The sequence below is a fragment of the Lissotriton helveticus genome, chromosome 1_1 (genome assembly GCF_964261635.1).
Source record: "Lissotriton helveticus chromosome 1_1, aLisHel1.1, whole genome shotgun sequence".
Classification (NCBI taxonomy): Eukaryota; Metazoa; Chordata; class Amphibia; order Caudata; family Salamandridae; genus Lissotriton; species Lissotriton helveticus.
Window position 1 is genome coordinate 268554079 of NC_136057.1, and position 13592 is coordinate 268567670.

A 13592-nucleotide genomic window follows, 5' to 3' on the forward strand; every position below is an offset into this window, starting at 1 on the left:
GACCAGGTGACCGGGAAAGGATCCAAAACAGTTAGTGGAAAATTAGAGCAGATTCCATCAATAGTATAGCCTCCCCTGTGGGTGGGCAGGTTAATCCACTGTGTCAATTCGGCAACTCCAATGACTCGTTATGCGCATTGTTTATAGAGCCTTACCCCAGCTGCTAGAGCGTGCCCTTCCCAGAATGGCGCCAAGCAGGAAGTGTCCCTCCTCACTTCCGGTGTATGCGTGAGTCGGAGTGCAGGTAAGTGGTCGTTTTTTTAAAAATGAAAAAAATAGCATCAATTTCCCAAGAGATTTAAACAAGTTTAAAAACTAACAGCACAGTTTAATTTTAAAATAGGTCAATCAGCATGTCAGAATTAAGGCAAGCATGAGTGGCAAAGGTTAAATCACGCAACACACATAGCAGCAATCGAGCCCAGGGAGAAAGCAACAACCTTTCCTCCACACAGTGCTAATGTGAGACTTACATTTAGGCAAGATAGAGCAATTCATGAAAAAAGCCAAATCAGGGATTCATCTTGGCTCTAAAAGCCTAAACACAAGCGAGGCCTTCTACAAAAATGTCATGCTGTGATAGGACTGAGAGAGCTGAGATGGGTGTAAAGGGAGATAGAAAGACTCACCTATAGTTGGTTCAGACTGGTGCCACCAACAGGCCCGCAGATGATTAACACCTGACTGCTGACTCTGCCAAAACCTTAACTGCGTTTCATACCAGCTGGTCATAGCTCCTCCTATCTTTACAAGCATTTATTTCCTTCTTCACTCTTTCTATCCTCTCCTATTCTTCATTGCTCCCAATGCCAAATTCCCCTCCTTTCTCACTCACATGTCATTAACCTGGCTGCCACAAATATCTCTCTCTGCCTTTGTGCCTTTCTAATTCTTACTCCTAACCACAGTTCCTATTCCTCTGCTCCATCTGTGTTCCTCTCCCCTGGCTCTTTCTCCCTAATCTCTTACCCTCACTCTCTCTCATGACTTGTGCTAGAAAAGCCGTGGTAGGGTCTCAGAAGGGGAGCACCTAGAACAGGAACAACATTGGGTGAGCATAGTTGCTGAAATAATTGAATGAGGTCTTCTTGGCAGATATTTGGCTTGACAATCACAGAAGACCAAGGGTGAGCCACAGCCAAGCTTTGAGAGGCTCACCCACCTCGATTGGTAATATGGTAAACACTATACTATAGTCACAAAATAGAGCGATCTTCTAAAGTAATCATCAGGAAATACATCCTTAAAACACAATTCAAGCTTCAAGTATTGAATACAGGTACAATTTCAGAAGTTGTTGTTTCTGACAAGAACAAGTGACCTTTCTCTTTTCCATTTAGGTCATGATCTGAGGCTAATGAATGGAGGAGATCCTTGTGCTGGAAGGGTGGAGCTGCACTACACCAAGGGAGGATGGGGCACCATCTGCAACCTCGGCTGGGATCTGACCGCAGCCTCATTGGTTTGTAAGAAGTTAGAATGTGGCACAGCTGTATCCATATCCACCAACTCCCACTTTGGAGAGAGCGTGGGACCCATATGGGTCAATCAACTCCGCTGCTTGGACACTCATAAAAACCTCCAGGATTGTGAAGGCTCCTGGGTCAAGAGAGGGAGCACCTTTTCCTGTGATCACACCAATGAGAGTGGAGTCATATGTTCAGGTACATTTGCATCCATTGTTGCTGATTGATAAAAGACTCACATCAATAATATGCTTAAAGTTCCATTTGAATAAAAATGCAAAACTGTAGATACATTCTTATGGTTACCTGCTGTAAAATAGAACACACAACTTCTTGGAAGCCTAATAGAACACAACACTTCAAAGAAGCCTCAAAGTCTAAAATGCAATAATGCACAAATACTCTGGGACATATCTACTAAGATTTCACGGAATGCAGAATAGTAAGGGAAGTTGCTGTGCTATGTTGTTTGAAAGGGAGTGAGCCAAACTGTGCTATATTAACAAAGATAGGGTGCAGTTCAGCTGTCTCCTAGCACTGGTGCACTTGGGGCTGCCTAGTGCCAACACAAGTACAACTGTACCAATGCACCAGGATGCCTACATTACCAAGAGGATGGTTTTGTGCAAACAAAGGCATACCTTCCTGTACAAAAACAATCTTTAGAGGCCTATTCCTCTTTCAATGTGTGTTGCAAAATGCAGCACACATGGAAAACGGATATATAATGGAGAAATAAAGATATTTCTGTTTCTTACACTTCTGTGTTGTAGGCACACAATTTTAGCGCAATCTCAAGTTTACACCTTAGTAATTTCTTGGATGTATGCACAGGAACACTCATTATGCAACCATGGAATGCCTATTACAATGAAATGTAACACAACGCAGTGAAAGATAGTGCATTGCATTTTAATTTGAATTACAGCTTCACAAAGTCACACAGGGCAGCGCAATTTACCCATTTTGTGGCTTTTCAAATTCTGTTTAAGGACTTACGTTGCTTGGTGACAACTTGCATCATGCAAGCACAACACAGGTCCTCAGTAAGTCTGACCCTTAGTAAGCAAATAGAACAATTCTTGGTAATTGTCCTTTCAAAGGACTAGAGCTTCCGCCCAAAGTTCAGTTGAAGCATATTATGCTAAATTCCTCACATTTTGAACACAATTTTATTTAGTTTCTCCTTGTGATCAAAACTGTTACTTTAATGAAACTAACAAATAGGCAGATGGCAGGATCTTTTCACCAAAATAATGTGAAAATTCAATGAAGACTAGATAAATAAATACAAACGAGTGTTGATGCCACCACTTTGTACAATTCTTACTTTATAATGCCATACTCAAAATGATGCTAGGCAGTGTTGGAAATATGCAATTGTAAAACACTGAATAAAATGCCTTCTATTTCTAAAAGACACATGAACCTTATCATACATATTGGGGATAATGGGCTTTTCAAGTTAATATAAAAAATATATTACAATTCAAATGTGATAACCTGTCAACCTTGGGGTGAACTTCCATCAAACCTACTGCCCTCCTCTTCCATTTTTTGCTGAACTCTCTTTTTGCTTGCCATAGGACTCTGTGCACTTTAGCCCTGCTAACCACGGCTTAAGTGCACATGCTCACTTCTTAAAACAGTGTTACATCGGCTTATCCCCAATAGGCATTTTTTATTTACTTATAAGTCCCTAGAAAAGTGGTACTATATGTACGTAGGCTCCGTAAAATAATTGGTACTAGTGGGCCTACAGCACTTATTGTGCCACCCACTCATGTAGCCCTTTAAACATGTATCAGGCCTGCAATGCAGCTTGGGTGTGCAGTTTTAAACTGCCATTTCGAACTGGCAAAATAAACCTTTAGCCAGGCCCAAACCATCCTTTTCAATACATATATGTTCCCCCTAGGGTGGGCCCTGGACAGCCCCTAGGACAGGGTGCAGTGTATTTAAAAAGTAGGACATGTGATTTTAAGTTTTACATGTCCTAGTAGTGAAAAATCTCAAATGAATTTTCCATTACTGCAAAGACCTCCTCTACTATATGATAACATTGGAGTTACCTTATTCCATGTATAAGCTGTAATTTCCTAATGGGAACAAGCACCCAGTTCATATATGGTGTCTTTAGATTTTGAAAAAAAAATCCTCTCTCAAGGTAAAGTCCTGGGCGTAGTTCGCGAAGTAGTGCTACGCGAAGCTACGCGAAGTGCACTTCGCACTACGCGAACTTCACGTAGCACTACGCGAGCTGCATAGTAGCATGTTCGCACTGTGCAAGATGCATTATCAATGATTGCACAGTGTGAACAAGCATCCGGCACTGTGCAATCATTGAAAACGGCATCTTGCACAGTGCAAGCTGTAGTTTTCTGCTGCTCGAGTAGATTTTTACTCGAGCGGCAGCTTTCTCAATGCGAACTGGTAGTTTCTCATCGCGAGCGGTTGTGAGCATGCACGACCATTCGCAATGAGAAACCTGACCTCCCTGCGTTGAGAGTCTCGCCTGGATGTCATTTTGCTTGCTCGCGGTCACGAACATGTCGTTGAGGACTGCGAACAAGCAAAAAATGACCGCTGCGCGTGTCCGCACTGTGCTACGTGCAGCTCGCGTAGTGCGAAGTTGCAAACTTTGCAAACTACGCGAGCATAGCATAGTGCTTCGCCCAGGGTTATTTTTAATTACAATTTTGAAACTGCAACTGTTAGAAAGTTGACTTTTTCCTGCCTTAGCCATTTAATGCCTGTAGCCAGTCCCTAGGACACAAGGCTGAGTGTAGCTAACAGTTTGACTTTGTGTATTCTTCCCAGACAGCCACACACAATAGAGAGCTTAGGTGTGCCGAGATAGGCCGTCACTGGCAGAATGGGAGGGGACAGCTGGACACAGCCATCCGTAGACTTAAATAGGCTGTGTCCTGCCTCCGCACAAAGGGCTGGATACCCATTGTAGTAAGTCTAGAGCCAGGACAGGGAAGGCAGGATTCCTGTGGACTTCCAAAGGGAAACCTCTAGAAGCTGCTCCCAATTCAAAGGCAGAACTGGATATAAATATTGGACATCAGATACGAACTCTTCAGTACACTTCTGGAGCTGTGTGTACTCTGCTAGGAAGAAGGACTGCTGTGCTGCTGAAAAGACAGCCACTATGCTGGACTACTGATCTGAAGGACTTCTGCCCTGCTTTGCTGTCCTGCTGCTCGCTGCCCTCTTGTCTAGGTAAAAAGGACCAGATCTGCATACATGGAACCCAGGGCCCGTAGTGACTCCTAGTGCTAATTAGCTGGCCCCCTACCTCAAACCATAGGGACAGAAAGCTTCAACAACCTTTAACCCAGCACCTGGACTCTGCCATCTGTGAGTCCTATCCTGCCAAGCGGTGCCAAAAAGGTGCTCTGCTAGCCCATCTGTGGACCCAGCAGAACTGGTGCATCTCCTCTGCTGAGCGGCGCGGTCCCGAACAGAACCGATGCATTGTTTCTGCCGCAAGAGTTCTCCAACCCAAAAAAATCAGCATCGACTCCCAAGCGTGCATCAGAACCGCCGCCTGTGTGAAGCTTTCTCAATGCAGGATCTTGCATCACAAATCTCTCGGTGGCGGAAGCCTCGATGAAGAAGCAGGTTCTCTCATCCCAGTCTCACAGCTTCTCGGAACGGTCGCATCGCCTCACCTGTGCAACGCATCCTCAACACCGGACTTTTCATCACAAGCCCTCACCAAAGGGATCCTCCATGATGACACAGGACCTCCCATCGCGGTTTCACAGCACCTCAAACCAAAACGTTGCTCAGCTGCATATCATTGTTGCTGGACCCCACAATTCTCTACAACCAGGAGTTAAGGTACTTCTTATCAGTAGGCCTAACTGGGTCCCTGTAGCCGGCCCTCGCTCCATCGCCGTTGGCCTGAACTTGTGACTTTTTCCCGGTCTGGTGCAACCACATATCTGCAGTTGACGCTCTGTGCTTTTTGGCGCTATTTTCACTGAAATCTTTAAACCTGCATATCTCCAGTTCTACTGATTGGATTTGTGATGCTCTGGTCTTGTTTTTTTTTAATAAACATTACTCTATTCTCTTAAACTAGTGTGGGATCCTATTGTGGTGCATTTTCACTGTGTTACTGTTTGAATTGTTGCGCAAATACTTTACATATTGCTCCTGAGTTATGCCTGACTGCTCTGTGCTAAGCTACACAGGGTTGAGCACAGTCCAATTTAGGGTTTGGTTGTGACATCACCATGACACGAGTTATGATTGCTGCTTGAGAAGCGTTTCACCCCTATCAATCAGTAATTCAATTTGTTACAAAACACTTTCAGTATAGGTTAATGCATACGTGAGTATTTGGAGTGTTCCTAACAAAGCAATGATATTGAGGCATGAAAGTAAGTAATTCTGGAGCCCAGAATTACCCCCCTCCCCCGCTCCAAAATCCCTTTTTTTTACAGAAAGGCTCACTCCTTAAGTGTAATTTAATTGAGTATAAATGTAATCTTTCAGCTTTTATGCCATCGTTATTACTGTCTTTATCATCCTTACATGTAGCAAGACATAGTCTTTCTTAGCACAAGTGCATAGCATGATACCAAAATACCTCCCTGGTGGAAAATTAACAAATTGGAGCTAGACTCTGACCTAAAATGGCACTGTCATCTATTGGATACCAATATTAAAACTGGTGCCTCCAACTAGTTAGACTCTGCAGTCACTCAGCCATCCTCAGATAAAATTAAAAAAGCTATAAAAGAATTCATCCGCCCCGTGGTATTCTCCCAAATTAAAAAAATAACATAAAATGTTGGCCACAAGAATGGAGATGGAGGAAAAACTATAATGCAGAAGAGAAAAAGAGATATAAATTAGTCATTGATGAATTTAATATAAAGCAGCAATTATTACATCAAAAAACATGTATTTCATTGAGAAAATAAGCATGGCTGAAAACTCTACAAGATAACTTTTAAAACTGTAAGTGCCCTCTCAAAGTTTGACCATAGCAAATATTTTATTCTTGACCAAGATTTTTGCAATCAAGTTGCTGAGTTTTTCCACAGGAAAGCAAACCGCATTTATGAGGGATTTTCTGCTAATCAGAATGGAAATCACATAGTCGATCTTTACTGCTCCTCTGTTTTCTGGGGGTGTGAAAATCCAAATGATATATCGAAGGGTCTTGACAGTTATTGTCCATTAACTGAAGAAAGAGTAAAAAGCTTGTTGAAAATTACTAAAGCTGGTTCCCCTATTGGCCTGTGCCCACCATGTCTCTTGTAAAAGATCCCCAGTACAATTGTGGTTCATTTTGGTAAATTTTGAAATAATGATCTGACTGCAGTGCTTTTTCCAGTAGCATGGAAAAAGGCTCCTGTACGTCCTTTTTAAAAAAAAAAAAACTTCCCAGGATCTCGCGCAGGTTAAAAACTACTGGCTCATTTACCATCTACCACTCCTTTGCAAAAATTGTAGAAACAGCTATGAATGAAGCCCTGGTGGCCTTTCTGGAGGCTAAAACATTCTGGCTTCAGGTGACAGCACTGTTCAGAATCAGCCTTAGTTATGGCTTCCAAGGGGATTCAAAGGCAGATGGACAAGGGAGGGAGGGCTGCACTGATCGTACTCGACCTCTCAGCCTCAACTGATATGGTGAACCACCTATTTTTTATCACATGGCTGAAGAGGGTGTGGATCAGGGGTACAGCTCTGACCATCCTCAGCTCCTTCCTATCAAAGAGAGAACACACCATTGCATTAGGAGGATACACCTCTATCTAATTCCTTCTCATTTTCTTGTGGGGTGCCTCAGGGATCATCACTATCCCCAACGCTATTTAAGATCTATATCACCCCCTTGGCAAAACGTATTGGATCTTCTGGTTCTCTGCAATATCCTATGACGACAATACGCAGATTGTCATTTCAATTACATCTGATTTTGATGTTGTTGTTTCCAAAGAATTTAAAAGGGCCTGGTAAATATCCTAATCTGGATGCAAGGAAATTGACTTAAGTTAAACACCATGAAAACAGAGGAGATACTCTTTGGTAATGACATCTCCTTTTGGAATGATTCTTGGTAGTCTGTTAATCCAGGTTTGCTTCCTTCTTCAGTTCGGAAAGTGAAGAATCGCGGGGTTCGTGCTAGATAGTCAACATTATTTTTGTAAACAGATTAATCATAACAAATCTTATTTCTATCATCATCAAAAATCTTTATTCGATTCGAAGAATCATCAAAGCTTACATAAAAAATCTTTGTACATATTGCAAATTTCATCTGTCTAATGCAAACGTAAAAACATATATCAATTACAAGGGTCAAAAATACAAGACAAATTTACAGTTTACATATTACTACTTTTAGTCTTGGCCCGATTGCACAGTTTGATTAAAATTCTTGCAAATACAGTACAAAGATAACTATTCAGTTATCCCACGCAGCACAAATTTTGGGTCCACTACTGCTAGAATTATTAGAAGATTCAATCTAAGACCATAAAAAGTTACAATACATACAAAATACTCAAAATCAATTTTTTTAACTTTTAAAATTCAAGCCTATTCTTATATCTTATATGACTGGCAGCCAACAGGAATTTACTGACACCAAATACAATAAGTTGGCGACTGTCAGATGTTAGTATTCTAAGTGACTCTAAATAGCTCCTGATATTCAAACTTCTGCACAGGGGCTTGAGTGACTTGCGTCTGAGGGCAGCATATGCTGCGCAGAAGATTTGAACATGCGCAATGACCTCATTGGCACCTAGTGTACACAGTGAGCATTTAGGATCATTAACCATCTCCGGAGATTTTGTCCATTTAGCTGTAACAGCATTGACTTGGAATATATCATACCTACATTTCATATAGAGTGACTTTGCCAATTGCGATTCAGTCTCGTCTAGAAAGGGCTCAAAGCTCGGAGTCAGTTTAAAAGACAGGAATTGAATAGTCAATTGCCCCAACTCAGAATTTAAAGTGACTTTATGTGTTATAAATTCCCAATATATTGACCTGATCTCTCTCTTTGAGTCAGAGGTCTATTCAAGATACTCAAACAGGTATTTCCATTTATTCCATTTGACATGCAAAAAATAGTAGTGGTTGCTCTGCTAATATTCAAGAATACTGCAATGCTCTTTATTTGAGAATTCACAAATGCCTTCAATCAAAGCTACAATCTCTGAAGAATGTGCCAGGCTGATTCCTTTAAAAAAAAGTAACTCCATTTCAAAAAGCATCTGAGAGCTTAACTAGATGCATGGTGGCAAAATAGTCAAATGTAAGGTCTTGTGCATGGTTCACAAAGCACTAAATGGAATTAGCCCTCTCTACTTTCAGAAGACCTTTTGATGGCATATCCCCCAGCTGTGTGCCATTGTTTCCTTCTGCTGCAGTCGTTTTTAACCTTTTGACTTCTGTCGACTCCCACTGAATCATTACTCCAAGCTGAGACCCTTGCTTCTGAACCTAAATTCAATACAGAAACAAAACAGAAAGAAGCATTCTTCCAACAAATACACTAACTATAAAATATTGTATTTAATTCAAAAACACATTTTAAAAGATGATCAAAATGTTCATTTCAGTGGAAAGGTTGGAGCTTTTCTAATTAAATATAGGCCACTCATCAGTTTGATGCAAGTACAATGCATCATCTGATTGATTTGAAGATACTAACTTAATGTTTAGCCTCTATTTCAATTTCCTTCACATTTACAGATTGTTTTAAAATGTTCAGTTATAAATGTTGCTTCTTTATTTATATACACTTTATTACTCTGTTAATATTTGAATTGTGATCTGCTTGAAACAGGCCCTGGGCGCTTTAACCCAACATGACATATGGGGACCCTCGAGACAAATGGGGCTTCTGAGTGCTTCACGAGGCACCGCAGACTTCCTCCTAGCGCTCTAAAGGCTGAGGGGGAAGAAGGGCGCTGCCACCCTACCTGCCCAACAGGTTGTTGCCATGCACTGCTGCACACAACACAGCTCGTGCCTGGAGGAGGCACTCCACACTCCCTCCTATGTACACATGCCTGACTGACACTGAAGGGCCCTTGTGGCTTTGCGAGTGTTTAAGGCAATCTAGTTATGACTATTCAAGGTCATTAGTGTAAGTCTCTGCAGGACAAAGCTGCCACCCCAGACTGTTATGCCTTGGAGAATGCAGCTGTGACATTTTCCCAAATGTCACACTTGTAAATGTGCCTGTTATATACTCACTTCTGGCAGCATCAGGGTCCAAACCTGTGTGCTCTGTCCTGCTAGTAATAGTACTGCATTATTGACCAAATAACTGCTTCTTTCCTACTCCCTCAAAGGGAATAATGGAATTCACCCACCCGCTGGCCTGTGACAGACCCCAGACTAATTCCAACAGCTACCAGAACTATGCAATACTTAAAGGTGCCGAGGCAAGGTGTCAGAGCCACCTGCAGGTCATAAATGAGGAAGTGTATTGCGAAAAGTAAGATGTGTTAGATAATACTGGCGAGCCCAGACATGGCACCCTAAACGTCAACACATCGTTACTATTAACCCCTTGCGTGCTTGTGACGGAACCATTCCATCACGAGCCATGGTGGAGCTGTGCTGGTGTTGGAATGGTTCCATCACGGCCCGGCCGCCGCGCCTGCGCGGCACTGATTCTGCGCCTGCGCTGGACGTTCCATTAAGCGGGCGGGGCTGTGACTGAACCATTCCATCACAAGCACAGCGCCAACGCGGCTCGTGACGGAGTGGTTCCGTCACGAGCATGGTGGCGTCGCGCGCCCCCCCTCCCCCCTAGCGCCGCGGCGGAATTACCGCCGCGGCCAAGGGGTTAATAACAAAATGCATTAGGGTTGTGTCCTAAAACATATAATTGCTATATTCTGCCAACCAGAGCAGAGTTGTGAATCTCTGTTGGCGACAGTCACCCAGAATGAAAAACTGATGCACATTTATCTTAAAATGCCCTTTATAGACATAATGGGTGATAGTTGTATCCGTCAATAATCCCAACTATGACTCCACAGCTGAAAATTGGTCCTTAGCTCAGTCTACTGCCGACTGGCAATTTGTGGCCTCTGTTATTGCCTTGAGCTACATACTACAAAGGTGATGCTACACTCCCCAAGCCAGAGTATTAGGTGATAGTTGCATCAGTAAATAAGCGACAACTCTGGTGTGGTATCCTTCACTGTGTTATGTATATGGTACTTGCTGATGGTAGAATGTTATTATTAGAATGTCATGATGTAGTTATGTTATGATTCCATTTGAGGCCAGGACTGTGTCAGTTGCTGCCTTCCTGTGTCTTCTGTGGATGAGATCCTTTCTCCTTGATATATGAATAAAGAAACCTTTTATTCATTCTACATTTGATGTTGTACTTCTTCACATTGGCGACGAGGACGGGATGGATGAAGACTTCCCTTACAACTTCCAGTATTCTTTTTTAAGAAGAAGAAAAATTTTCTTTAAATAGAAAATTCTCAAAAAGGATCTCAACACCAAGCCTCAACTTAAGGTACTTTACACGTTCTTATTGGGCTTTGAAAATCAAGGAAAGGAAGATTCTACGCTATTTTAATATTATCTTGTATCCTCTTTGAAGCTTGAAGGTGTCTGCCTGCTCATCACGAGTTTTAAAAACTGCAGACTTCTTTGACTTTTAAGCTTTAAACTACCTTTGACTTTTAAGCTATAAACTACCTTTCAACTGTCATAGGTTGGCTTTTAAAGTATTTCACTTTTCTTTCAAGCCTCTTCAATCCCTGAAGTCTTAAACATTAATGAGGCGAGTCACGGAGGTTTTTGATTGATTTGTTTACCCAGAGCAATTTTATTCGTTTGGTTGCGTGGCTGCCTGCCGAGCTTTTACCTCATTTCTGAAGAACTAAGCAGCCGGAGTGTTTTCTTAAATAACTTTAATGTTTTCATTTTGTGACTGCAAGTTTACAGTTTGTGCGATTCGAAAGTAAACAATTACCTTCATCTGCACGTTCCTCGATCTTCACTTCAGTCACGCTCCAGGCTCTTCTTCTACACAATGCGCGCATGCTCATAGGTTCTCTCTACGCTGCGCTCCACTTACATCTTCTCTACGCTGCGCTCCACTGACGTCACAAAGAGCTCCTTTCTTGGCAACATCCACTTTCCTTGACAACGCCACACCGGAGCTCCAGTTTGCAGCGGCGCTTCCTCCTCACTAATCCTTTCCTTCATGTACATGCAAATAAGGAATGAGAGAAGGTAACAGCGTTTCATTTTGTCAAGATAAAATCATCAGTTTACTGTCTTACTATACTTCGTGGAATTTAAGGACTAAATCATCAGTTTACTGTCTTACTGTACTTCGTGGGATTTAAAGACTTTGACATTTTTTTCTACGCTGACACACTCAGCTTCATAAATGTGTGCAGTCAAACTCTATTTTTAAGTCATATTTTGCTTCGTGGGATTTAAAGACTTTGTCTACGCTGACACACTCAGCTTTAGTAGTGTGTGTTCATAAACTATACTTATACTGCATATACCCTTTAACCGTTTTAACCATTGTTTATTTACAGGTTGCACTAATAACCTTGTTTCTTTTGATAAGTAATTTATTGATATATTGATATTCGATGTCATTTCATTTCTCTTTGACATACTTTACTGTTATAGCTGGTTTTGATGTATTGAGTTATTTCTGTTTCACCTTTTGTGCTTACACTTCCCAATATTTTGCTAGTGAGTTATGCAGAACATTACAGCTGCACCTTTTTTCCTTTCGAAACCAGGGGACCCACCCATTCGCTGGTCCAAATGGAAAAAAGTGTTTCTAAATTACGCAAGGGTGTGTGGTACTTCTCTTTCTGCAGAAAGGAAGTCTGCACTTTTAATGCACTGCTTAGGCTCTGAGGGGCAAGAAGTGTTCGAACATTTGCCTGAGTTGACTACTGAAGAAGCGAACAATTTAAATGAATTTGAGGTCAACATTAAGAAACTGGATAAGCATTACTTGCCAAAAGTGAGTACCATCTTAGAAAGGTACCACTTTGGCAGGCGTATGCAGAAAGATGAGGAGTCTATAGAGACTTATGTCACGGCTTTGTGCAAATTGGCTGCCACTTGTAAATTTGAAGGTACTTTAGAGGAAAGAATACGTGATCAATTCATGTTAGGATGTTGTTTAGAAAAAATTAAGGACGAATTGTGGCAAAAAGATGATCCTAATTTAGATGAGGTCATCACTATAGCTAAAAGACTAGAACATTCTGATGCATGCGTAAAGGTTTTTAAGAAACGTCTGAGGAAAAAGTCTTAGTTGTTAATAAGAATAAGTCCCTGGAAAGACCAGACCTAAGAGCTACAACTAGAACCTCCAAGAAAATGTCCAACTCCACTCCTTCTTCTTATAATTTTTCGAGAACATCCACTAGTTCAAAACTAAAATGCTTTCATTGTAATGCCTCTGTTCATCTAGCCAATGATAGATCATGCCCTGCTTTATCTTCTAAATGCAACAACTGCGGTAAGGTAGGGTATTACTCGAAGGCTTGCAGGTCTCAAATAATAAAAATAAAAAAAGTGAAAGAAGTGTTAATTGATGATGACTCTGATTCTAATTCAGATGACTTGCATTGTGGTGAGATTCCTTTATTTGATGAAGACTTTAATCCTGATTCAGATGAGTTACATTGTAGTGAAATTTCCTTATCTGATGGGAAAAAGTGTAAAGGTGCTGTTGATGTTGTACGCATTGATAATTGTGAAGTCAAAATGTTATTTGACTCTGGGGCAAAAATCACTTTAATACCTGAGGTTTTCTTTGAAAAGAAGCTTTTTGGAAAGGTAAAAGTTTTTAAGCCTGATATTAGACTGTAGTGTAGCTCCTATTTTCCCAATAGGCTCTGCGCATTGGAATAGTACCTACAGCAGTAAAGGCCTAGGCCAGACGTTAACTAGGTCTACTACTGTCGATACTAGACTTAATTTTTGGGTTTGCCAGCTAAGCTCAGAGTTCGCTAGAAACTTTCTCGAATGTTCAAGGAAGGAATTAACTCCCCTGATTAGACAAGAAGGGATTTAGTTTCTGACAACCATAGAACATGACAACTTTGCTCTCCCCTAATCAAGAGT

The 13592-nt window shown here is 41.5% G+C and overlaps 1 protein-coding gene across 1 annotated transcript in view; it reads left to right on the forward strand.

The window, feature by feature from the left end:
* LOC144791724 (CD5 antigen-like) overlaps positions 1–13592 on the forward strand; it is a 95529-nt gene that overhangs the window by 39682 nt on the left and 42255 nt on the right. Inside the window, exon 4 of the mRNA XM_078666526.1 lies at positions 1341–1664. Within this exon, the coding sequence (XP_078522652.1) occupies positions 1341–1664 (324 nt within the window). The remainder of the gene's footprint in view (positions 1–1340; positions 1665–13592) is intronic.